The 25,930-nt window shown below is 36.4% G+C and overlaps 1 protein-coding gene across 2 annotated transcripts; it reads right to left on the bottom strand.

Moving 5' to 3' along the window:
• Window positions 1-216: 216 nt before the first annotated feature.
• Window positions 217-24,284, bottom strand: LOC145680573 (uncharacterized). 2 transcript variants are annotated; one of them, XM_081751217.1, is made up of 2 exons: window positions 24,208-24,284; window positions 217-7,737 (listed from the first exon to the last, which is right to left on the bottom strand). In XM_081751217.1, the coding sequence occupies exon 2, from the start codon at window positions 7,613-7,615 to the stop codon at window positions 347-349; it is 7,269 nt and encodes a 2,422-aa protein (XP_081607343.1). In that variant the 5' UTR covers window positions 7,616-7,737; window positions 24,208-24,284; the 3' UTR covers window positions 217-346. The 2 variants fall into 2 exon arrangements, with proteins under 2 accessions (XP_081607343.1, XP_081607342.1); XM_081751216.1 differs by lacking the exon at window positions 24,208-24,284 and adding an exon at window positions 12,054-12,183.
• Window positions 24,285-25,930: the final 1,646 nt, after the last annotated feature.

The following is a 25,930-nucleotide window of genomic DNA, read 5'->3' as shown; positions in this document are numbered from 1 at the left end:
TCAGCGATTTAGGAATTAGTACGGAAAAAATAAAGCTAACTTCAGTTTTGTTAGCCGATGATTTATCCTCTTTTCAAAATAAATTATTCAATTCAGGGCTTCCCATTCCTGATTTTTTTTCTTCTTCTGAATTTGCTAATATAATCAAGCCCTCAGAATCATCCGAACACGAGCAAAGGCTTTAACTACATGGTTATTAACACATAAACGTGACACTTGTTAAGTAATAATGAATTTATTTTCTAGTAACAGTTATAAAAAATTATGTGAAATAATTATTTGTAGAAGAGAAATATGAGCACTATTTACATAATGTAATTTTGTTTCTGAAGTAAACCTCCTATACTCAGTTCTTCGCTTTTCGAATACAGAATATATATTTCCCAACATTTCTAAAAATATTTCCCACCCTGCCTGTGCTATTACTCTCTTTGGTGTTGGCTTCTTTGTGGAATTCAGGAGCCGCATTCGTTTGTCGAACTCTTTTCATGGTTCTTGGAAGACGCCACGATAGCGTCTTACGTCGCTTTTCAGATTGTAGAGTATCAGCATTTGAGGAGGCAAATTGTTTTTTCTCAACCGTGGAAGGTGCACAGATATTTAGTTCGTTTCTAGTAGAAATGGTTTCGTAGAACTTTTGACTGACCAATTGTTCTTCAACGGGCGTTTGAGATGGGGAAACAACATTGGAATCTCCACTACTTAATGTGTCAATGGAATTACCCGATTCCACGCTTTCCTCTTCTTCGTCTCCTGCGTCTTGTTCCATGTCAAAGCACTCTTCTTGCTGCTGATCTTCTACCTCAACTTGATCAGAAGACATTGAGCAAAGCGTATCTTCACTTGGACCTTTACTCTCCTCACTGTCATTTAAATCGCTATTTGATTCTGATGTTACATTGTTAAGATCAAGATCTGAATTTCGTACCGTATCCCCACCTTGTAAATATTCTTTAACACATTCTGGTCTTGTAAATTCTTCTGTCTTCCTTTCTGGTGCAAGTACATTCTTGTCGCTTAGCACAATCTCTTCAGCACTAACAGTGCGTGTACCCTTGCATTTTTCTGCTTCATGAATAACTTCACAGTACGTGCCGGCGACAGCTGATAAAACTTTTGAATTCGTGTGTACTTTTGTGATTCCTTCGTCAGTTAGGTTAACAGAACTCATCTTGTTGCTGGCGAGACTCGTATCAGAGCTTCGTATAGAACACTGAGGGCTTGCGTTCAAACACAAGTCATGTTCGCATTTGGGATGTAAATTCACGTTTCCTCGCGCTGCATTAGATTTTATTAGTTCCTGAGATATACTTCTTCCGAAACACTTACAAGTGAACTCCACCTCGGTATTTTGAACAATTACGTTTGGTTCCGTGTGGTAAATATATTCACTGTCGATAATGCAACTTCCTTTTTCGTTTTCTAGCATATCTTTGTTTGAATTTTTGACAGGTACAACTACATGTTCCGGAAATGATCCAGATAGTGGGACCGAGATATTTTGAGAACTTTCTGCATCTACATTGTCTACTGATCTTGAACGAGTGCGATTCACAGCACTCTTTGGCTCATTAAAATTGTGACGATGTGTAGTAAGCTGCCTGGAGATATGATCTGACGCACTTTTTGGGGCTGCATTAGTATTACATGTTAGGCATTCTTTAGTAGTACTGTCCACTAGCGTACCACTTCCCGCCCAAGAGCGAAGGTCTTCGAGATCGCTGTCTGTCTCCTGATATTCTTCGGTTTCTGATTGAGTATTGGCTTCACAATTGCAATCACATAAACTAGCAACAGGAAGTTCATCGCTTGTCAAAGGTGATAAATGTTCTAATTGTTGAACATCAGCTTCACTGCCTCTTACGCTTATGGAGGAAGAAATACTTTCAGTTACTTTACCAGCATTCAAATTCATTGATGGAGACTCACTTTCGTCCATGGATAATTCACTTGGTGGTTCTGAATGTGCACTAACACATTGCATGCTACAATTTCTAATCTGCTTTTCGATTTCTGCTGAGGTAAAAATTTTGTTTCTTTCTTCTTCTAGAATGTCTTGAGTAATGTTAGAAGGTGTTTCAATAACGGAGGATGTATTGTCTTCAAGTGACATCTCACTTATTTTAAAATCATTGTCGTCAATAATCTCCTCTGTACTTTTATTATTTATTTCAGGTATGTTTTCTTCTATGACAGAATGTGTATCCGGCGAATAAGCTTCAATATTTTTAGTCGTCTTCCCCTGTTCAATGACTAATGTCTCACAAGATACTTTCCTCTCTGCAGGACGTTCTTCTACTATACATGAGGAACTAAAAGGTTCTGTCGCATCATTCAAGAAGGGATTTTCACGAGAACGTTTAGCTTGTTCATACACAATATCCAATGTTTCGTAATCTAATTTCTTTTCTGTATTCAAAGTACTGAGAAGGGCATCAACAAACGATGTGTCAATAGTAGTTGTCTGTGTTTCATTTATCTTATTTTCTTTCGGTTCACCCAATGTGGATGCAATTTCAGCTTCATTTGAATTTCCTGATTCTTGGATCTGGTTGACAATATCTTGTTTGCTATTTTCTGTTTCCTTCTTACTTTGTGATGGTTTGTTACAAACATTATGTTCACTGCTTGTATCAGCAAACTGGGCTTGCCCAGAACCTATCTCATCAAGTAGCCCGTAAATAGTACCTTGCTCCAGTGTATGTATTTCTTTAAGTTTACTTTCTTGGAGAAAACGCTCAAAAATTCCTAATTGTTTATCATCTGCACTTGTGTCACTTGGTAACTGCTTTCCTTCTGTTGGAACAGATTCCCCTTCGCACTCAGATTCAAGCCCTTCGTCACCATATTCTTTAACTTTCTCTCCATGCTGGTGGAATTTTCCACTTTTCTGACTTTTATCAGTTCCACAATCTCCGCTCTTCAGTTCATACTCTTTCATCGACTCATACACTTTGTAAACTATGCTCTCTATTTTGCAAGTCAACTTAGCTGCCTCTGATTCCATAGCAACTACTTCTTCATCCGTTTCATCTTCCTTCTCATAAGTTTCAGTAAATGTGTCTGGAATATTATGCAACAATTCCGTTGAGTTAGATTCTGTTCCGTCATCCGAACTGCCTTCTACAGATTCTTTCTTGGTGTTCTCGTATTCTAAACTTTCTTCTCCAGAAAAATTTTGCAAAGAGCAGTCAGTTTCATCATTTACCAACCCCAACTTCGTACTAGTTTCCTCAATTACCTCTTTGGTATTCATGTTTACTTGTTGGTCATTGAAGCCTAGATTTTCATTAATTTGGAGTTTGTCTGCATTTTCAGTAAATGAATTATCCTTAGTAATTTTTTCATTATTTGTAACTTCGTCTTTTACACTATCTGCTCCACTATTATTGTCATTCACAATATCTAGATCTTTTTCCATTTCAAATTCTAGAAGATTTGAAAAATCGTTTAGTGACTCTGTTGCTGTACTTTGTTCAACATTCCCAAGATTTTCATTTTCTATTATTGGAAGTTGTGATGTAGTTTTAGTGTGTTCATCTGCTTCTGCGTTACTTCCTTCCTTATATATCATTTCAGATTTCCCTTGCTCCCGTAACTTTTCATTCTGGATTCCTTTGCACACTTTACATTCAAGTGCTTCATCTCGGCTGATCACTTCAAGCACACAGATTGGTTTCTGTTCCTGTAATTTTGATTTTAGCATTTGGATAGTTTCATTATCGCCTACATCTTCTGATTTTTTATTTTCGGCACACGTGTTTTCTTCATGACTATTGTTACCTTCCGAATGCTCTTGATAAAATTGGTTTGATTCCCTCTTATTTGCCTTGGGTTCTCGATTTTCCTCTTCAATTTTCTCCATCGTTGTACAAGGCAATGCATCGATTTGTTTTCTTTCTTCCTCATTCAATTCATAATAATCCATTTCTGAGTTACTTCTTATATTTTTGTCGGAAACGGAATTTTCATCTAGTTTTACTTGCTTCTTTAGGGATATCTCATTAATTAAATCTTTATCCTCTTCAGTTTGGTCGAACCTTTCATCATTACTTGAATCCTCTGCATAAGCCTTTGTACTTGCTTTCTCGTTTTCAACAATTACATCTCTATTGCAAGCATACACTTCGTTAGTTCTTTCAAATATTTTATCCAATGCCAAATCTTTACCTAAGTTCTCCTGAGCAAGAAATTCTTTATACTTTTCGCTTTCCTTTGTACTATGAATGCTATTTTGTATACTTTCAATTTCAGATTGATTATCACAAAATACCTGTGAAGGATATACATTACCTATATCCAGTAAGCCTAATATTTCTTTGTGAGGCATAATTTCTCCCGAAGAGCTCTCACGTAAGTCAACAGGAATAGTATTCGGATACACATGTGGAAAAAATGTGTTACTCTCTGCATTTTCAGTCTCTACTTCACACGTGTTGTTTTCATTTTCTTCTGAAGTGTGTTTTTCCACATCATATTTTAGGAGACGTTCTTGATTGGCATTCTGCAGTAATTCCTCCTCCGGGATGTCTTCTTTGACTAATTGCTTATCACAAATTACTTTCGCAGGATACACATTCGATTCCTTTAGGAACTGTAGTATTTCAATGTGTGGAATGATTTCACCCGATAAACTTTCACGTATTCTCAAAGATTCAATTACGTCTAGTCCTTCAGAAATATTTTCTTGTAGTGAATTTTCCATTACATACTCTTTTTCAGATTCTGCAAATATGCCATGGATATTCTTCTGTTGTAAAAAACATTCTTCTTCTTTTATTGAATTTAGTTTATTGTTTATTTGTTCATTGGAATTTATCTTTGATGGATATATATTCCTTTCTTCTAAATTATGCAATATTTCTTTCTGTGGCATAAACTCACCTTGAAAGCTACCATATATTTCCAAAGGAACAACATTTAGACCCTCATGTGGAACATAATCGAATTCTCCCTCTTCTTTTTCAGTTCTGTAATCTGTACTGCGATTGTGCACTGGTTTAGATATATTATCTGTTGCAGATAGAGAACGTTCTGTGTCTAGAGTGCAATTCTGCATCACATCTACTTCTGATGGTGTGTTTGGAAGAAACTGTGATGGATATGTATTTCCTTCCTTCAATAAGAGCATTATGTCTGCATATGCCAGGTGTTCACCAGAAATATTTTCACGTAAACCCAATCCCTTTAGACAATCAGTCTGTAAATCATCTTCACAACTGGTAGTGGTACATTCTTTGTCTGTCGTTGCATCTTTCATTTGTTGATCATTGGGTACATTTTCTGCCAATTGTATTGAGTGTTCACTTTCTAATGTTACCTCTGAAGGCTTTGCTTCATTGTGATTATTATACATTGTACTTCCATTTTCAAACATATAATCACTGTTGTCTTTGTCTTCAAGTTTACTTTTTCTCAAGAATTGCAAAGCTTCCGTGCAAGGTACACCTACACTTCTTGAACTGCTGTTGTCAATTATATTTAATTCCTCTTCGTCTGATGTATCATTTTGCAAATGTTCCTGTTTCAATTTCGGGTCAAGTATCCTTTCTTTCATACACTGCTCAAAAGTCTGATCTTCATCTATATCTTCAGTAGAAAAATTGGCAGCAAAAATCTGCGACGGATACATGCTCTGACTTTCTAATATTTCGAATATTTCGATCTGAGGTATTCCAATTCCTGAGGAGCTTTCACGTATCTCTACAGGAACAGTATTAGGATAAAAACCATATTGCCAGCTACCCTTTTCATGTTCACTCTCGTTTGAAATGCTTAAATTTTCTTCCAAATGATGGTTTTCAGAGTTATCGAACTCCTGGATGCTATTTTTCGTGTCAGCAGCTGAAGCCGTTGGCTGCTGGATTACCTTTTGACATTCGTCAACATTTAAATCACACTTCTTTATTTGATTTTGTTGACAATTATTAAATGATTGACATAATTTATTTCCATCCATGAGTTCTTTTTCTGATGAATTGACGATATTTACAGGCTCAGAGCAATAGTTCTCAACTTTCTCCATGTCATTTTGATCATTGTGTTGCACTTTCCTAGAATTAATTGTATAACTTAAACTGAATTGTATTCTATTCACGATTTCATTATAGTCTGAGAATCTATTCCTTTGAACTGACTCCTCGGCATTTTCTATAAGATTTTTCAACTTTTCTTCCACTGCACTAATCTGAATTCCTCTTGAGCTTGTTATGTGTGTAGCTGGATATCTGGATCTAGATTCGTATGTATCATCTGACGATTCTTTTGTTTTCATGATATTTTCTAGCATTCGTTCCATACAGTTGGTAAAATCTTTTTTCCTGCCTTCCCCGAATTTGGTAGGGGATGGCGGCCTTGAATTTGGCGCTGAGTTGCTTTCCCTACGAGCAGAAAGACCATTGAATTTATCTGTAACATTCTTGACTATCGAGTTCCTACTCATCTGCTGAAGGAGCTCGTCCATCTGATTGCAGATGGAATCTCTGCTGTGAGCTCTGCGGCCTTCGTCTAAATATGAAGCCGAAGATCTTGGTCTTTTGATTGGAGAACCAGAATCATTTATTGTTATCTGATCTTTAGATGCCCATTTCCCCATTGATTCAGAGCACACGGGTGAAACTGGTCTTGATTTTGACTTTCTGTTCCATATTGTTGATCTATGATTTATTGTCTCGCCAAGTATTTCTTTACCGCATGCAGCAACGCCTTCGTTTTGAAACGATGTGGCATAATTAGTGAAGGAGCCTGATCTTGATTGTTCTTTATTGAAAGTGCTATTACTTAGTGACTGCTGTGTAATTCTTGTGTGCATCAAAACTGGTTCCTGAACACTGTCGATATTCACTGGTACATTATCCTTAGGACTACTGTTCTGTGTGTTTTTTCTGGTCTCCTCTTCTTTCTGTGCGGGTGACCTTAACTTCAAGACAGGTAGATTATTATATCTATACATATCAAATTTATCTGTTCTCAAACTTGGACCTGAATCTTCATATAGATTATGGTTTCTAATAAAATTGTTCGTAATTTTCCCTGATTTATCCATCTCCCTGTAATTAAGTTCATCCATACTAGACGTATCAACTTCAGTTCTATTTCTTTCCTGACTTTCATTATCCGGAGTTCTAGGTCTTAACACGGAAGGTACACTGTTGCGTGGTGAACATTCTCTTGAATTCTTGACCACCGTATGTCCATTTTCTATGTTAATCTTATCAGTCGATGTGTCATGAATTCCAAACGAACTTCTAGCCATAATGCCACTTTCACAACGAGAAGAAGAAGGTCTTGGTGACTTTGGGAGTTCAGTAGTAGATTTCTGTTGATTGCTCGTTAAGTTCTCTATCATCAATTTCACACGCCCCTTCGGAGCACCGAGAATAGTATCTTCACTATTTATTTGTTTATTATTCACTGAGTCTAGGAAATTTTGGTTCTCTGAGAATTCAATTTGTACGTTATCATCGCTTTTGGACTCTCTAGATGTTTTCTCGTCAATGCTCTTTGATGAATACAAATACTGAGTAATATCTTCGTCTCCAAATTCTTCAATATCTATTAACTTTTGCATGCTACCTGAAGCTAGGTTTGCATTATCTTCTCCACCACCTATCATGACTGGTGTACTGTCTGTTCGAACATGACTCAATGATCTTGATCTGGATGGCACAACACCAAGAATTTCGTCGCTAACCACTGCCGTTGGGAAGTTTTCATTATGTGTTGGTATTGGCCAAGCTACAATAAATAGAATAGTAAAAATATTGCATACATAGAAATAGAATACGTATACGTTACGAGTTCTAGTTAATTACAAAAGTAACATGAAATAATGTGCATGATTTCTTAACTACATTTGAACTTCAAATAGTTTTACAAATAATTGATTTTCTGGTACCCTTAAAATTGTAACAAAAATGTAAGTGAATAAAATTAAAGTATAAAAATTTGTGTATGTTTTAAAAAAAAATACAAAAGCATAATATTTTAGCAGCGAAAATTCAGCGAGATGCTTTCACTACATCTTTCCACAACGTGCTATACGACAAAGCATATGGTGAGTGGGTTAATGTTCGGAAAACTTCATGTTTATGGTCCTCCATCTTAGACTTCCATATTTTAAAATTAAATAAGTAGAAAAGAAAGACCTAAAATAATAGAACAGTGGTTCCCAATAAGTTCAGAGTTGTGGACTATTGTTTTATTTTTAAGGGTCGTACGTGCTTTACTTCCTTAAATTTTAATATCTGCATAGTAATAGTAGTTGAGAAGTACGTAGCAATCTTAACAATCATTAAATTACAAACCTTTATTTATGTTATAAACACAAACTGGGAGGCTGTGACATATTTATATCTTTTTATAAATTACGAGATGTAAGTAATCCCACGGACCACTTAGCTTTGTTCATGAACCCCTAAGAGTCCGCGGACCACAAATTGGGAAATACTGTAACAGAACATAAAGATGTTAAAAGTCTCAATCAAACGTTAGGAGTGAAAGTCCCACGATATTTTCTATCCGTTTTAAAATATTCCCATCTTTTACAAGAAAACTTTAGACTTACATTTAAAGCTGCTCTTTGTATCCTGATTATCTTAAGACTCATAGTTTATAAATTAGTGTTTTTAGAATAAACTAGGCTTTCGAATAATGCCATATACATAACTCCCGGGTAAAATTCGCGAATTTTCAAGAAAATATTTTCCTCGTAATTTTATTTGTTCACATTAATTAATCTGTCAGTGAGGACTTCTTTTAAATAGAGAGAAGATTGCCTCTAAAATCCGAACGCCCCAGAAGTTTTCCCCCAGCTCTTAGGCCACTCACCATACGCTTTGTCGTATAGCACGTTGTGGAAAGATGTAGTGAAAGCATCTCGCTGAATTTTCGCTGCTAAAATATTATGCTTTTGTATTCTTTTTTAAAACATACACAAATTTTTATACTTTTAATTTTATTCACTTACATTTTTGTTACAATTTTAAGGGTACCAGAAAATCAATTATTTGTAAAACTATTTGAAGTTCAAATGTAGTTAAGAAATCATGCACATTATTTCATATGACATGATCGTCATCGTTAATTAGAACCTCCTTCCAATGATCTACTTATTTAGATTGCCTTGTTTAAAGAAAAAAATGTTCTTCGGAGGAAAATATGAACTAACCGCCTTTGGACATCATCTTGCGGACGGAAGGTTTTATGTCTTCTGTTGAGTAAAGGACCTTAATCTACATGTATAAAAATGAAAGTCACTACGTTTGTGACTTAACTCTTGAATCACCCGACCAATCTCGATCAAAATTTTCAACATAAATGTGGTTCGGGCCTGGGGTGGCTTTTATCATTTCATTTTGACGGTGCAACTTAGGAGAGAGGGTGGGATATATATATATATATATATATATATATATATATATATATATATATATATATATATATATATATATATATATATATTCGAAAATGACCGATATTAGTGCCGAAACCATAGTTCTCGGGGTCGCTGAGATAAACAGTGACACGATGCCGTTTAAATCCAAATTCAGACCCGTAACTTGGGGAAATGGAAGGGGGAGATATATAAAAATGATCGAAAATGACCGATATTAATGTCGAATCCATAGTTTTCAGGATCGCTGAAACAAACAATGACACTTCCGATGTCCTTTAAATCAAATTCAGCCCGCATTAGTACTCTTAGGGGGCGGGTGACGTAAAAATAATTGGAAATGACCGATATTAGTGTTGAATTCATAATTTTTGGAATCTCTAAGTTGATTGGTGACAGTTCTGGTGCCCTTTATGTTCAAAATGAAACTTATTGTCCCCATGCGAAGAACGGGTATTCTGCTAGTAAGTGATGGTAGAACAACATCCAGCGAATATGGAAGATGTGGTAGATCTTCCCATCCTAACTGCATATTTTTTCCCTAGGCCAGTCTTGCAGAAAATGGTTTTGCATTATTGTGCTCCACCATTACCCCTTTTCTTTGACAAGCGCAGGACGTTTGCGTAACAATGCTTAATGACTCGCTCTAACTGTTCACATTAGATGGCTGTTATGGTAGCCACTAGATCTTCTTCCACTAGTTTGTAATGATGAATCCCATAAATATCCCATCAAATGCACAACAGACAGTTTATGGATGAAGTATATTTTCAGATAGGAATTGGACGTTGATTAGACGAAACAAAACATTGCTTGCATTTAATATTGTTCTACAGCACTCATTTTTCGTCACTAGTCACGACACGTTCTAAAAATAGATCATTTTGTTGTCTGGTCAACAGTGAATTTCAAATTGCCCACTATTGTGTTTTGTTGTTTTTTGGCAGTTCGTGCAGTACCCATACACCCTGTTTTTGACTTTACCAAGCTTCGGTTAAGTGCTGTTGAACAGTTGACCATTGAATTCTGCCAATTGTATGGTTTGTGTTGGATCTGATTCAACAAGTCTTGAGAGCATCGTGAAGTAGGTTTGAAGTTTCAAGATCGAGGACAAACCGAGAGAACAAAATTTTTTACTGTAAGCCTAAATCATTACTGACATTCGTTAACCATTAAATACGTCATTTTGATATCCTAATAGCATCTTTTTTTTTTTTTTTTTTTTTTTGACGATGAAACAAAAACACTTTGGAACCAATAGTCCGAACTTAAAACCAAAGAATTTTCCAAGTGCAACAGGATGCTTGCATGTTAAAGAACAATCATACTGAGTCATGTCTGTTTATGCACATATGCAATAATAAAAATATATTATTATTTGTTAATAATTTACCTTAAATTCCGGTATATTTACTGTCAAACTCATTTTGAAAATTCAAGTTTGTGGGACACAAGATTGGCAAAACTGAATTAATCTGGTTTCTATCATTTTAAAGAATAAAATTTATATTGGTACTCGAATAGGATTCTGAAACGGTTTCAAGGTATCGTTGTATTTTTTTTAAAAAAGCCTGAGAAGTACGCTCGGCACAGTATGAACCTGCGTTCATGAACTCCGAAAGTAAGCATTCAGTCATGACCTACAGGATAAACCATACCATATCATAATTGTACATTAAACGTACCCAGCGGTGACGTGGCCATAAAAGGGTCCACTGAATATTGTAGTGATAGATACAGGATTTAAGAGAGCCAAGCAATGACATGTATGTTATGCTAACAAATATTCATGAATATTCAAGGTATGCCTATTCATATGTCACTAGGCTTATTATTGTATGTATATTACTGATGTTAGCGGCGATTGGTGTGCAAAATTAAGAAATTTCGTTCTAAATATTTGGGGGAGTGTTTTGGTTTGGTTGGTCAGGACGGCGTTAAGTCGAGTTCTTACCCCAGCGACAACTAACGTATTTACGCCGCTGTGCAGACATTGTAAAAATCCATCTACTGTGAAGCTTACGAGACATGTCAGATCTGTGACAGCAGCGAACTCGGAATCCAGTTGACATACAGATAAGGTATTTTGGTACTTGATAGTTATGGTTAGAAATGGGACATCTTGTGGATTTGTGTCCCTTACACGATCTTGTCTACACCTCCGTGACACATCACTTGTTAGTTGAAATTTACTTCACAAGCAAGATCCAATAATTTTCAGAATATTTATGGTTCTGGATACTTTTTAACTTACGCCCATTTGATCAATCGTTCTATTTCAGAGAAAGCTCTAAATATCGTGACTGCGTCAAACGAGAACTACTCATACAGACAATACAAGACCACAACTCATAAACACTTTCCCTCTTGTCATACAGATCAAGATATATTTTGACAACATTACATTATCATTGTGGTTTCACTCGTTTTGCACTGACGTTCGTGTGTCCCTAGCATCAAGTTACACCCTTCCAGGAATTGTACTTTTTGGAAAACAAAAATCTGTGTCCCTTTAATTTGCACACACGAATGTACCCTAAAACCGTTACTGTTTAACGCTTAACACACGATTAGTTAAATTTTCAAATCTATTATATATTCAAGAAACTATACGCAATATTCAAAGTGATACAATAAAATGGGATGTTAAACCACAAACCTTTACGGTCCGCCATGCTTCTGATGTTTGCGCAGTGAATCTTTCCTCGGCAGGCAGGCAGAAGATCTTCAAATGGATTTACATGTTTGTTCTAATAAAGAGTGTTTTTGTTTAAAGAAAGATTTAAAAAAAAAAATGTATACTACAATCAAACCTTGGAAACCAAAATAACAATGGATTTTCTCTAATTCTTTCACACACAAGGATGATGTGACATCAGTAAATATTGAAGTAAATGGTTTATAAAAAATGTAGTGATCATTCTATGACTGATCTTGCTTGGTATTTTAAGTAATGAACTATACAACTGGTAAAGCAAGTTAAGCATAGCTGCAGTTTGTTTAAGGCACATAGAACTGTCTTAGGTTTCCACTTTCACCCAAGTAAGCTAAATGTTTGCGAAAGACATGATCATCCAGTTTTAAAGTTCTCTGCATGCTTCAGATAATATCAAGATAATACAAATTATGTGCGAGATCTGTCCGGAAAGAGAACTTTCTAAATATATTGCCAAACGTGTTTGGTACACTGGTATATGGCATATATAGTGATGGGCAGTGGGAATATTCCCGGTGGGAAGGAAAATAAAAAATGTGAATATTCCCGGGTTTTTTCCCTGGCATATAAATTCCCGGGAAGGAATTTATTTCCATTTCTTTATTTTATCTTCCAAATTATAAGAACCGTATGACTAATTACTTTATTTTCATTTATTATGATTTACTTCTAGGCTTTAAAGAATTTGGAGAATTAAAAAAATAAAATTCGTTGACTACTTTATATAACTAATCATATGATTTATTAGTTCCATTTCCATTTGGACTAAAAAGTAGCAAAGTACTAATTTACAAATGATGAAAAGGAACCAGTTTGTACAGTAATGTAGAAATTATGTAGAAATAGAGATGAAATACTGGTAATACACCACGAATTACCGTTAATAATAGTCGTTGGCCTGTCTCCTGTCTCTGAAGAGGTGCTCGGGCTTCTTTTACATGTGAATTACGCATGAAATTTCGAGAAATAGGTAGCAAGAAAGGTCGTGTATGGCAATGTTACGTGGTAAATTATAAAGATAAGTCAGTATCTTGCAAATTTTGTGAACATAAATAATTATGCGCAAATGTTGATAAATTGGTGAGACATGTAGCTTCTGGAGTTACCCAATCTAATTTGTTTATAACATTTAACAATTTAATATGTTTATAATATCAGTATTAGAGTGAAGTTTAGAAAATCCACTTACTTAAATTTAAACTGTTTAGCGGTGTAAACATATGTGGACTTACTATACCATTTTTTCAACGTATTTACTTTCATAGAACATATTGTAAGTAAATAGACATTTATGCGTACTCTCTAAATAAAATAAAATATTAATAAAGTAACATAGTACCGTTCAGAATATACATTTTAAAGAATCCTCTGGAGACAGCTGTAATAATATACTGTGATAAAAAACGAATTTAACTTTGAAATCATAATATAGTAATATAATGCAATTTTCTTTGTGATTGTACATAAATTCCCGGAAAAAATCCTATTTTGGGAATCTTCCCGGGAATATTCCCAGGGAATATTCCCGAAAAATATCTTCCCGGGAGTTTATCCATCACTAGGCATGTAGCATTATATAAAAGTATTTTGAAAAGGCGTGAATGCAAACTTTAACACACTGAGGAAGGATAGAATCACACACACACAGATCACAAGAAGATGATATGTGACAAAGAACGTCCCTTACATAAGAGTGACATATAATACCAATTTATCGTTGATCCGAAAGGGAGAGGGGACAGGGGGCAATTTCTCCCGAAAGTATGCCTGGAAGAAATAGTGAAACACTGCCACCAACGAGAGCTACTATAAGTTCATTACGATCAGAAAACCGCTCTCAGTTTTGCAGAATGGTTCCATCTACATAACTTGTAAGATAAACCTATATTTCAGAAACTAAGAGAAAGTAAAAGATTGATTATAGGAATTTACATACACACATATATTTAAAAGCAAGACCTTCAATGGTCACAAAAATTATAGAGGAACACGGGTACAGATACAACTTTTGTTTTTCTTTTCCTGAAAATTGCTTTGACCCTTTTCCCATACGACACAGTTCGCGAACTGGAATAAGTAAATTGAACAGAAAAGAAAGATAAATTTAAAATTGCTAAGACATTTTACGCCAGATAGAAAGTAGACCTAAACCGAAACTGACAGTCTAACCTACAGACTAAAATTAATATTTGCCTTTCCAGGAACTGAACTTTTCGCTACACTGATTTATTATTCATGACCTGTTTTTCCGGTTGTATTGTATTCTTTACTTTGTCGTAAGATACAACAAGAAAGTTTACTAACGCTTCGTTGTGGAGTCTACGCATCATGTTAGCCAAGTGCTATAGCAGTGGTGACACCATTGCTATAATATATTTAAAACCAGCCATTTGTCACTCAATGTTTATATACAGTGGGATCTCGATAACTCGAAGCTGATAGGAATACATAAAATCTCGAGTTTTTCGAGTAATCAAGGTTCGAGTTATCAACGTGGCTACAACAAAAATTTGAGGTACCAACGTTCTGCGTTCTTAATGAAAAGTGACTATATAATCTCTATAACTCGAAGGTTTATTCGTTCAGCCTCTATAATTCAAAGTTGTGAAAGTTCCCAGGAAGAAGAGTAATTAACCAAGAAATAGGTGGAGGGGGGACTTTCATGTCAAGACATGGCCAAAACACAACCACATTACACATTAGCAACAATAAAAATTACGTAAAAGCATAGAATTATAGCTTCGCGTTATCGAGGTCATACGAACAGAAATTCGACTTATAGAGGTAAACTTCAACTTGTAGAAGTTTGCAGATAAAAAGTTCGAGTTCCCAAGGTTTAAAATATGATTATGGAACCATTAAAATTCGACTTATACAGGCTGTAGTATTTAAACATTCAAGTTACATAGGTTATTTTAACTTTGAGTGTCACTGAGGTTCAAGGGAATGTGAAAAAAATTCGAGATATCACGGAATTCGAGTTATCGGGGTACAACTCTATAGTTTGTTTATCTCGCTAGAGCAGACGCAGAGACACATGAAATAGACGAGAAACCTGATGTTGGTAAAAGCAGTCTTTACAGGAAGACAAGAACTTGTCTGATGAAGTCGGTGGATTTGCAACAGCAGACCCGGTCTCGATTCCCGGCTGGAGCGCAAGTAGTTCAGATCCCACGTTACGTTATGGATCAACGTTCCATGTAATCAAACTGCTAAAAAGGGCGCTAAATTCAAATTCTTAATCCTCGATAGATTTGCAGATACACCACTCGTCGATCCATAACTACTCGTATACTGTTACTGCAAACACTTCTCTACACTGTCCTTCCCCCTTGATTCCTAGCGGGAGCTCACGTGGTTCGGATTCCACGTTAATCAGTAGGTCCACGTATCATATAGCCTCGCTGCTGAAAGGAACGCTAAACTAAAATCCACTCCACTCCTTCCCCCTTGATCCCTTCCCCCTTTGTATTTTGCTGTTGTGTTGCTGTTCAATGCCTAGAGGCGTATAGTGTGTCTAGTCCAATGAACGATGGCCATACTAAATCAAGCTTCACGTTAATAATCTCAATAGGCCTCGCCTTTTTCGGGCCCACTATCATCAACAGGGATGCAAATTGAGGGACGGAGGGAGATGGCGTCTGCTCAGTAAAATTACAAGAAAGAAGCAAAAGAAAGAAGGAAGGAAAAAAGATGGGCCGAAGTGGTTCAGTGGTAGAGCGTTCACCTCTGGTTCATGGGGTCCTTGGTTCGATTCCAGCTCGCGCCAAGTGAGCTTTGTGGTGGACAAACATAAGGTGCGTGGGTTTCTCGCGGTTCTCCCGTTTCCTCCCACTTTCTTCATTTCTCATCATCACCGTCTCCTTTAGCCTAACCGGCACAATCGTGGGACGTAAAACTTAAAAAGATTTCATTTCATTTCATTTCAGAAAGGAAAAAAAGATGAGAAGATCGCATTTTGTCGACCTTTACTCTAGATCTTCATATTGGGGTTTGATAGAAAGAATTTATGTTTTTTCTATCTTAGGTTTTTCTCAACGTACTTATATTAAAGAATGTTTCAGATGTTGTATTGCAATAAAGAGTGATCATGATTTTGATTGTTCCTTGTCTTGTACGGAACGCTAGCACTTTATTCGCTCCCCCACGAAAGTCTTCTTGCGACCCCGCCACCTGGAATCGTGTGCTGGCGGCGTAGCTCGATCAAACTTTTATCTATTAAACCCTTTGCTAAGCTCACCCATATTTTCTAAAATTTTTGATGAAACATAAGGAAATATATAGAAAGTAAGGCAGGGTAGTTTTTACAAAATGCTATTATATAAACTAATAACCGTTTCAAGATTTTTTTTGATAAACCAGAAATTTGGGTGCCCAGTTTATGACGTCATAATTGTTGGACATCTAATTTTAGATTAGGGATGGCAAATTTCGGAATTTTTACTTTCCGTAATCCGGAAAGGTCCAGTATTCGGAAAAATTTTGCAATTTGGAGAATTCAAGAATTCACAAAATTTCCGGAATTCGGAAGAAATCCAGATTTCGGATTTAGACACTATAAGGAGGCCTTGATTATTAGCCTAGTTCATGCGCGCCGACTACGTGGGTGTTCCGGGGCTCCAGCACCTACACAAATGATCTTGTGGGTGCGCCGCACATACAAGACTTTTAGTTCTATAGAAACAAAATGAAACAAGTATTTCTTACTTACCATTATCAAAAAATAATAAGCAATTAAAACATTGGAATGAGAATTAAAATTTCTAACCTCTAAAACATAATTGTTTGTCTCAAATGTGTTTGTGCAAAGGCAACTAAGCAACACAATTAAGTTAACCATTTTGTAGTTTATGCTCAAAACAAACTACTTGCAAATTCTTTCTGCAATACCATTAAAATGATTTGCTTTTATGAAGACTTTTTCATTTTAATTTGTATGAATGTAGTATTTTGTTTTAGTAACGTGTTGATAATATCATTGCCTCTTGCAATCATTGTACATCGTGTAAGTTGCTTAAAGTGTACACGATTACATGTTACGATCACATGTTGAGAATATTCATTACAGTAACTTATCCCTAACATTGGACCCGGGTTTGAACCCATTTCTCTTGCGTTTAAGTCAGCCGTGTTACCAACTGAGCTAGGGCAGCCTCAACTCATCCTTATAGTACCGGTATATTTAACTTTATCACAGCACAACCGGGTGTTCATAAAAGATTTTTAACTAAAATGAAATCAATCAAAAAATATCGAGACTCCCCTGTAAACATATAGCACGTCCCGCCATTGATATGCACCCACATAAATTTTGGAAATTCGGCGCCATTGGCCTAGTCCATATAATAGCCTTTTGTAGTTGCTACCTTGCTCAATTTCTACATTTTTCATATTCTTCATTGTCCGTAAGTTATTCACTAAAATTCAAAAAATTCGGGTTTGCTATTCTCAATGGAAATCAAGCTCAAGCTCATGAACATAATTGGCACTTACCCTCTTGTTCGGGTTCAACACAGATATGTCCAAACTCACTCTCAAGCTCACGAGGAAATCGATTCAAGTGTGACACGAAATTGTGGATGAGGTTATGCGCAAATGAAGTGTTTTTTGCGTACAATTAAACCCATTAAAGGGAAAAACCCTCGATCTCAACCGTTCCGCAGATATAGAGGAATAAGGGTAAGGCTGATGCTCCTATATTTTGCGAATTTTTTGAATATATTGCAATAATACAAACAAAAGAGACTTTTTAAAATGAAAAATTTCTTAATCCACGAAACTTTAATAATACATCGCCTTAGACATGAGGGTTCAAAACCAAAGAATCCATAAAAAATACTAGAGGAAGAAGGTTTTGGAGGGGGGAGGCGAAATTAACGGAGTTCATTGTTGCCTGAAATAGGCGTGTAAGGTGTCTATGTATAGGTTTATTGATACGCTGAATCGAATAAGAACATCATCAGGTCAAATAAGATGAAAAATATAAAAATAGTGGCTGTCTGAACTTTCCATTGATCTAGCGTTTACAAATTTGTATCGTTTCACAAGGTATGTTCTTACGTAGGACGGTATGAGAATACTTACTCAGCAGTGGCGGATCCAAGGGGGGGCTATAGTCCCCCCTTGACGCTCAGGTATACACTGGATGAAATGGGCTTCAATTCTACTTTACACTGGATAAAACGGCAAAATATGGTTTAGCCCCTCCCTTGATCATATCTTGGATCCGCTCCTGTTACTCATATCCTGGCTTATATGCAACAACTTTATGTGATATACAGTATATCAGGCGTAAAGGTCTTAGTTTTTTAAGTGGGGGATACTACTTTTGTTTATTGATTCATACTTTGCGTTTTAATATATGTCTCACAACTACACACTGCCATACTTACGTTTGCAACGATATGTGTTTATGTTTCATATTATTTGATTTGTTTATCTAAAGTGCTTTTGCACAGAATATGACCTTGTATTTTTGTTCGTATAATAACGTCTCAGATCCTTTGGCAATATAATTAATCTATTTTGATATCACTTTTTTCATTTTCTACGAACTAAAGACATGATATATTAGCAAGAAATACCATACAACTTGGTTCTTCGTGTTAATGGCGTTTGCCATTTCTCATAGCCCCTTCTTTTTCCCGGCCCCGGGTGAAAGCTATACCACTCACCTCAACATTCAACACCACTTTTATTCGCTCTGGTGCATCTTTCTTAACGTTTAAATATAATTTTCAAACATATTCACTCGAACACAGCAAAATCCACAAAATATCAGAGCACCAGCTTTTCTCTCACCCCCTATATCTCCGGAATGGTTGAGATCAAGGGTTTCTCCCTCTAATGGAAATCATTGTGTACAGAAACACTTCGATTGCGCATAAACTCGTCCACAATTTCGTGTCACACTTGAATCGGTTTCCTCGTCAGTAATTGAGCCTGAATTTGAGTTAGCGTGAAGTAGATAGCGAACCTGAGCCCATAACGACACGTAACTGGCTGTTACAGATTCTCTCTCTCTCTCTCTCTCTCTCGTTGCAATTCTTTCCTTGTTCGTTGGCTTGTTTGTGCACAGCGTCCGTGTAATATAACCGTATTTTGTTTTGCTTATTCTTAATAATCATACCGTTGTTTGTGTTTATTCTTATGTTTATTTAATAGTAATGGTATTTTTGATGTTGAAATTAGTTGGCGCTATGGACATGAATTTTAATATTTTACTCTTTCTTTTTGATATATCATACACAGAGCCGGATCCAGGATTCTCTGAGGGGGTGCACCAATAACTAACAGTACATTTTAATTAAATTTGTTTTTTTTTTTTTTTAAATGCCTTTAGGCATCTGTGAAGTGAATGAGGAATTCCTTTGGAAATGCTAAGTGTTTGCTGTCGATGAACTCTTTTTCTTCAACCTTCAGAAAATTAACTTAAACTATTGATTTTGCAAAACTCACTGCTAGCTTCTCAGCTTAAGTAGTGTATATTTACAACGAAGGGCGGGGGTGCACGTGAACCTTTGCACTCCCCTAAATCCGGCCCTGATCATACATATTACTAATGTGCTGTAATAGAATAGGAAAAAGGTGTTTTTCAGTCCAAAACAGCGGAATTTTCCAATTGCAGCAACCATTTGAGCTTTACATACTCCGTGTCAGCGGAATTAGCGTTCAGCATCAGCCAATAAGCTCGCAATGCGCTGTTTCTACACCTCCAGAAAGGAATCTAATCATTCATAATTGATTTTGTTCGTATTTGTGGACAATTATGAATCATTAGATTCCTTCCTGAAGGTTTAGTAACAGCGCACTGCGAGCTTATTGCCTGACTCCATACGCTAATTCGGGTGACGCGGAGTATAGTAAGGTGCCCTATATTAAATGAAAAAGTATCGTTTTTAATTCAACAGGCTGTTCGAACGGAATTTGAGTACACACGAAAATGAAACTGTGAACCTCTACGCTGTTATGCGAGGTAACCTAGAGCATCTGAAAAATGTTTCCGGACAATGCTGTATTGTTGGTATGGTGAGGGTTCAAGGGAAGAACTGCCTGTTGAACTGACAACATTGCCTTTTCATTTAACATAAGGTGCCTTATGAATGTAGAACCAAAACAAGTAGGGCAATTGGAAAAATTCCATTATTTCAGATTGAAAACCACCAATTTCCAACAACTTTCCTCTCTTTCCATTTATTCGTATCTACACTAATAACGCAGTTAATCTATAGCCCTGGACTTTTGATACACCATGTATATGGTACCATTCTGCTTTCATGTGTGGTTTACGTAGAAATTGACGTGATGTTAGTAAATAGAGCATGTCAAAGTCAGAGACATCTTTCAAGCCCAAGCTTTTAGCAAGGGCGAACGCAAGAAGCTTATTGAGCGCGAGCCTCGTTCAGACTAGCAAACTTGAGCTCAGTTAGTTCAAGCCTGAAATAGCGTGAGCCCCACTGAGACAACTGAGCACAAGTGAGCCACCTAGCACAAGTTGATTTGTGTATTTGTCATATCTGCACACGCTGTAGTTATACATATTTAGCCCTCTTAAAAACAATCTGCACCCATTAATGCAACTCTTCCATTAAGAAACACTTTCTAAGCAGAAAGAGTGGATTTCCTGCTGAGCAAAGTTCATATTTCATGAATATAAATATCCCCTTGTGTGTCAACCTAATACAGGATAGAATTATTTTCGTATGCGTTTTGTAATTTTTCATGTACTTGATAGGGGGCTTTGCCCCTAATCCCCATTCTAAATATTTATTTATATAATGTGTGGTAGGTTGTTATTTAAAGTGCTAGTTGGAAACATAAGAACGTAAGGACTTATTGTTTTCGTTATTTCTGAATAGTGCGTAGCAGACCCGCAACTAGAGGGGGGCTAGGGAAGCCGGGTCCCCCTAAAGTTTTCGTGGCCCCCGGACTTCAATCCAAAATGACATCATTAATAGACCCTACAAAAAACCATAATTCAGACATTTCTAAGAGATTTTTTAATGACTTAACCACCCCTAACTTATTCATGCCCCCCCTCAAACCTCTGTGGCGGGTTGCGGGCCTGGTGCGTAGTTCGCAACTCTTAGAGTTGGAAGGTACTAACAGTGATGCCAACCTGTGGGGAAAATCCCATATCATTTGGAGTTTTTGACCGTATTTTCTAGGAAAGGGATAATACGCAGTATATATGGGATTTTTCGAGATCGAAATTTAAGGCTTATTCATTTAGATATTGCAAAAAGTGACTAACACAAAGAAATTTAATTTTTAATAATACAGCATACTTTTAATTAGTATAATGTGGGAAATTCACACGTAAAATGGATTTTTTGCCTCTCGACATGGGATTTCATATTATTTCAGGTTGACATCACTGAGTACTAATTTTGCGCAGTAATGCAATACAGATGAATGGGTATCTAGTAAAGGATAAAGAAACCATGAAAATAAGAAATATTTTTGATTAGCAGTTAAGGGTGAACGACGGAAATGAAAGAGATTGTAATTATAGGAAAGATATAATAAAATAACAACAAGCAATACAACGTTGGAAACAGGTTGATGTGGGTCTAATTGGGCACAGCCATCTGCGGAAGATTAGCCCATCCAGGCACGTAGCCAAGGGGGGGGTCCGGACCCCCCTTCGAGACCAGAAATAAAAAAAATAAGAAAGGATAAAACAAAATGAAATGACAAAAAGAAGGATCAGCGTTAAAAATTAAAAAGAAAACTACATGAAGCTTTTTCTTACTCTTTCTTATGAGAAGATTTGTATTACTTGCAATATGATGGCGAGGTAAGCGAGGTATTCTGGAAGAGTCAGGGAATTTGAAATTTCAAGAAAAGTTATGGAATTCTCAGAATTCCTGCTACTAGTCAGGGAGATTTCAAGCTTTCGAAAGCATAAGTGCCGTTGTGTAACAGCGTGGACGTTTTTAATCATAACTTTTCGTCATCGCATCCTTGCAGTATCAAACATGTTATTTCAAGGACAATTTTCTGTTGCTCCTTTAACCTGTCATTTGGAACCGACAGTAGTTGACGGAATAATAAAAACAAAAAAATATGTTGAAAGAAAGTTCTGTTAGCATTTGATTCAACAGAGAAAGGAACGCATATATTGTAAAACTAGTTGAATATACACATGCTTCGCACATGGGCTGTATTTGAAAGTCAACGCCTGTGGGAGTATCACCATTGATCTCAGCGACCGCGAAAACTATGGATTTGATACTAATATCGGTCATTTTGGGTTATTTTTTTACATGTCTCGGTATCCACCCCCGCTGACTCCCGGCCCGCATTCTTGCAAGTCATCGCTAATGGAAGTGTCACAATTGATTTCAGCGACCGCAAAACTATGGATTTGACACTAATATCGGTCATTTTGGATTACTTTTATATGTCTTGGTATCTCACCCCCCCCCCTCCGGTGACTCGCGGCCCGAAGCCGAATAGCGTGAATTTGGAAGTTAATGCGATTAGAGTTTCACCATTGATTTCAGCGACCGCGAAAATATGAATTCGACACTACTAGCTCAAGTGATAGAGCGTTGGCTTCGCATTCGGGAGGTCGTGGCTTCGAATCCCGCTGCCTACCATCCTGACTGCGGTTTTCCAGGGTTTCCCTCAGTCCTACCAGGCAAATGCCTGGATGATACCTACTAAACAGGCCCTGGCCGATGCCTTCTCAAATTCTTTCCATTGTTAATGTTTAGGGATGCGCACGGGACGAGTCGAGACAGGATTTTCCTGGCAAAATACGAGTCGAGACACGGCTCTTCCAATAGAGAAATATACATTTTTCGAGTCGAGACATCACTTTTACAGCACATTTTCGAGACGAGACAGCCACAAATCTTGTCTCGTGCTCATCCCTAATAATGTTGTTGGATATCCAATGTAAAATGGCGTCTGAGCCGTATCTGGTGATGGTTAAATAAATAAATAAATAAATATCGGTCATTTTCTACTACTTTTACATGTCCCGGTAAATGCTCCCCTGAGACCCCCCTGGTTCGGATTTCGACAAAAACGTTTAACTCTGGTCTGGAGCCTGGACCAAGGTATTCGTGACTAAAATTTGGTAACTCTCGGTCAATTTGTCTGGTTCCCAAGCCGGTTCCAGTAAACACCCCCCTGAGACCCCACTGTTTCGAATTTAAAAAGAAAACGCTTCGTCTTGACTGGGGCCTGAGCCAAGGTACCCCTGACCAAATTTGGTAACTCTCGGTCCACTCATCTGGTCCCCAGGCCGCATACAGACAGACAGACAGACAAACACACAAACAAACTCTTTATTTTATTTATATTAGAAGATAGTTTCCAAGACAGTATTCAGTATGTACTTTTTAGAATAATTGAGGTCATAACGAAAGGAAAATTGTTATATTTGAATAAACAGGAGAAGGACGTAAATATTGCAAAATCTTTTTTAATACTTTTTTTATTATTTTGCTCGAAATTTCTTCATAGTTTATTAAAATACTTGCCAGCATATCCTCATTTTATTGTCCTGTTGATAGTGAAGTAGTTTAGATTGATCGAGCTCCTGTGCCTTCAGAATTTCATGTCACTCCCCCCTCCCCGTTACGAAATACTGGCTAAACAAACTAATATATGTTCCAGTGATCGAGACCCTTTTGTGATGACCACAGAAGTTCATGTCACAGACCCCCCCCTTCACGAAATCCTGGCTACGTGCCTGTCCCATCGTTCTTCTTCCCGAAACACTAGTGTTCATTTCCGACTCATTTCAGTTATACATTTTCCAAATTTGAGACTCCTGCTGTAAATTGTTATATTCAATTTTACTGATACGTCTATTATATTTTTTTTAACACATGATAGTTAGTAAGGGAAAGTATTCGCAGTATCCTCCCTTTCCATTTCTGTGCCAGCACTACGCATTATTGGCAAATAAACTTTATAGCAATATGTAACCTAGTACTAGATACCACAGTTAAAAAAAAAAATAAATAAAGAATACCTTGCAGAGAGTCATTTTTCCTTAATCAAACTTTTTCTAGTATTAAGTTACATTTCAAATATGAGCATAATTAATTTCTTTTGGATATTTGCAAATTTAACCTACCTCACATCTACAAAAGAATGAAATATGTTATCGTAAAATTACGTATGCATTGTAGCCAGTTATCTTTTTTTTCTTCCACTTCATTTGTAGTAGAATTCATCAGGCGCAGACTATAATTCTTATCACCTACATACAATACGTTCTTCATTCTTCTTCTTCTTCTTCTTCTTCTTCTTCTTATTATTATTATTATTATTATTATTATTATTATTATTATTATTATTATTATTATTGTTGTTGTTGTTGTTGTGTTACATATTGTCAAATGAAATTGTGTCAAATTTGATATCGAAGTTGAGCAGTGTTGCCACACTTGGTACAATTGTACCAATTCAGCCCTTTTTGTCACTTATTGGCCCGTTGGTACCACATTGGCATTTGCAGCCCCTTTTGTGAAAAAGTTGGTATAATTCTACGCAATTCAGTACTATGTAACAAATACTTGTCACATTTTCAAAAGTGTCAATAAGGCTTTTCCTACATCAAACGTTACTCATACTGTGTGTTGAACTCTTAAAACATGCTGTTAAACATTCATTCTATGACGTTGTACCGCATAAAAAATTCGTAATTCAAACTATGCCGGGAAACAAATGACGCTAGATAAGCTCAATAATTTATATTTTAATATTTTAGTATAACGTACTGTTTACACACAAACTCGGAGATGATCGATTTGTTCCCTGTTTTATACACATTTTTTTTTTCAGACATGGCCATAATACCGTTTTAGTTTATTGGTCATTTTGAAATAGAGGCGCGTTTGGTTTTCTTACTGATAACTGTTTTCCTTTTTAAGTTGCGACCTCTGTCATACTTCCTACGTGCAAGAAAAGTTTCATCTACTTCCAAAGTTCTTCGGAGCCCTATTTGGATGTTTCTAAAAAGTAATTTTTAAATAGAGCACTTTCTTGATTTGGACTCTTGGAAGAGGGGGGAGGAGTGTTGTAGAACTTTATCTCTTTTAGTTTCGTGTTATATAGCCATGTATCACACCGGTATAAAATAACGAATTCAGCCCTTTTTGTTGCAATTGGGTACTATTTTTCACCCCACTCCAGATCTAGGACTGTGGCAACACTGAAGTTGAGTTAACTCTAGACAGTTAGTGCACTATATAATGATGCTTCAATGTGTTTTCGTTTCAAAAATACAGCAGTGCATGCTTGCTTAATACACTTCAAAAAAGAACTGTTAACCACACGTAAGATATGAACTATTCTATTAATTGAATGTTTACTGTGTAACACATGCAAACAAGAAAAAAAAGTCTAAAAATGAAAACGAGAACGCATACAAATTTCAAGTATCTAAGGAGAAAGAAACATTTATCTAAAATACAACTTCCGCTATAATTCATGACTTATCCTTAAATGGTTTTCGAGTGATCGATAGCAAATTTGGTCCAGTTGGTGCAGATTTACTTCAGTGGAGCATAATTATAGCGACTTTAGTGACAATAGAATATGTCGTTTCTTTAGGTAAAAATCATTTCCCAATGCCTAAAGAACTCTTAAAGGTAGTTTTATTAGGTATTCTTGCACAAGGAGATAGTTTTCGTAAAGTGTATAGCTCATTGGGTTATGGGTGGGAATTAACTAATGACATTGATGAATGCAGGATTATACAAATTGCAGGATTATTGTATTTGCCAAATTCCTGTTCCATGTTTCCAATATCCACCTTAATCGTTCCTGTCTACTCGTGATATGTTCTCAATATA

Source organism: Thermobia domestica, chromosome 3 (assembly GCF_964235325.1).
Source record: "Thermobia domestica chromosome 3, izTheDome1.hap1.1, whole genome shotgun sequence".
Classification (NCBI taxonomy): Eukaryota; Metazoa; Arthropoda; class Insecta; order Zygentoma; family Lepismatidae; genus Thermobia; species Thermobia domestica.
This window is presented reverse-complemented; position numbering and strand designations above follow the sequence as displayed.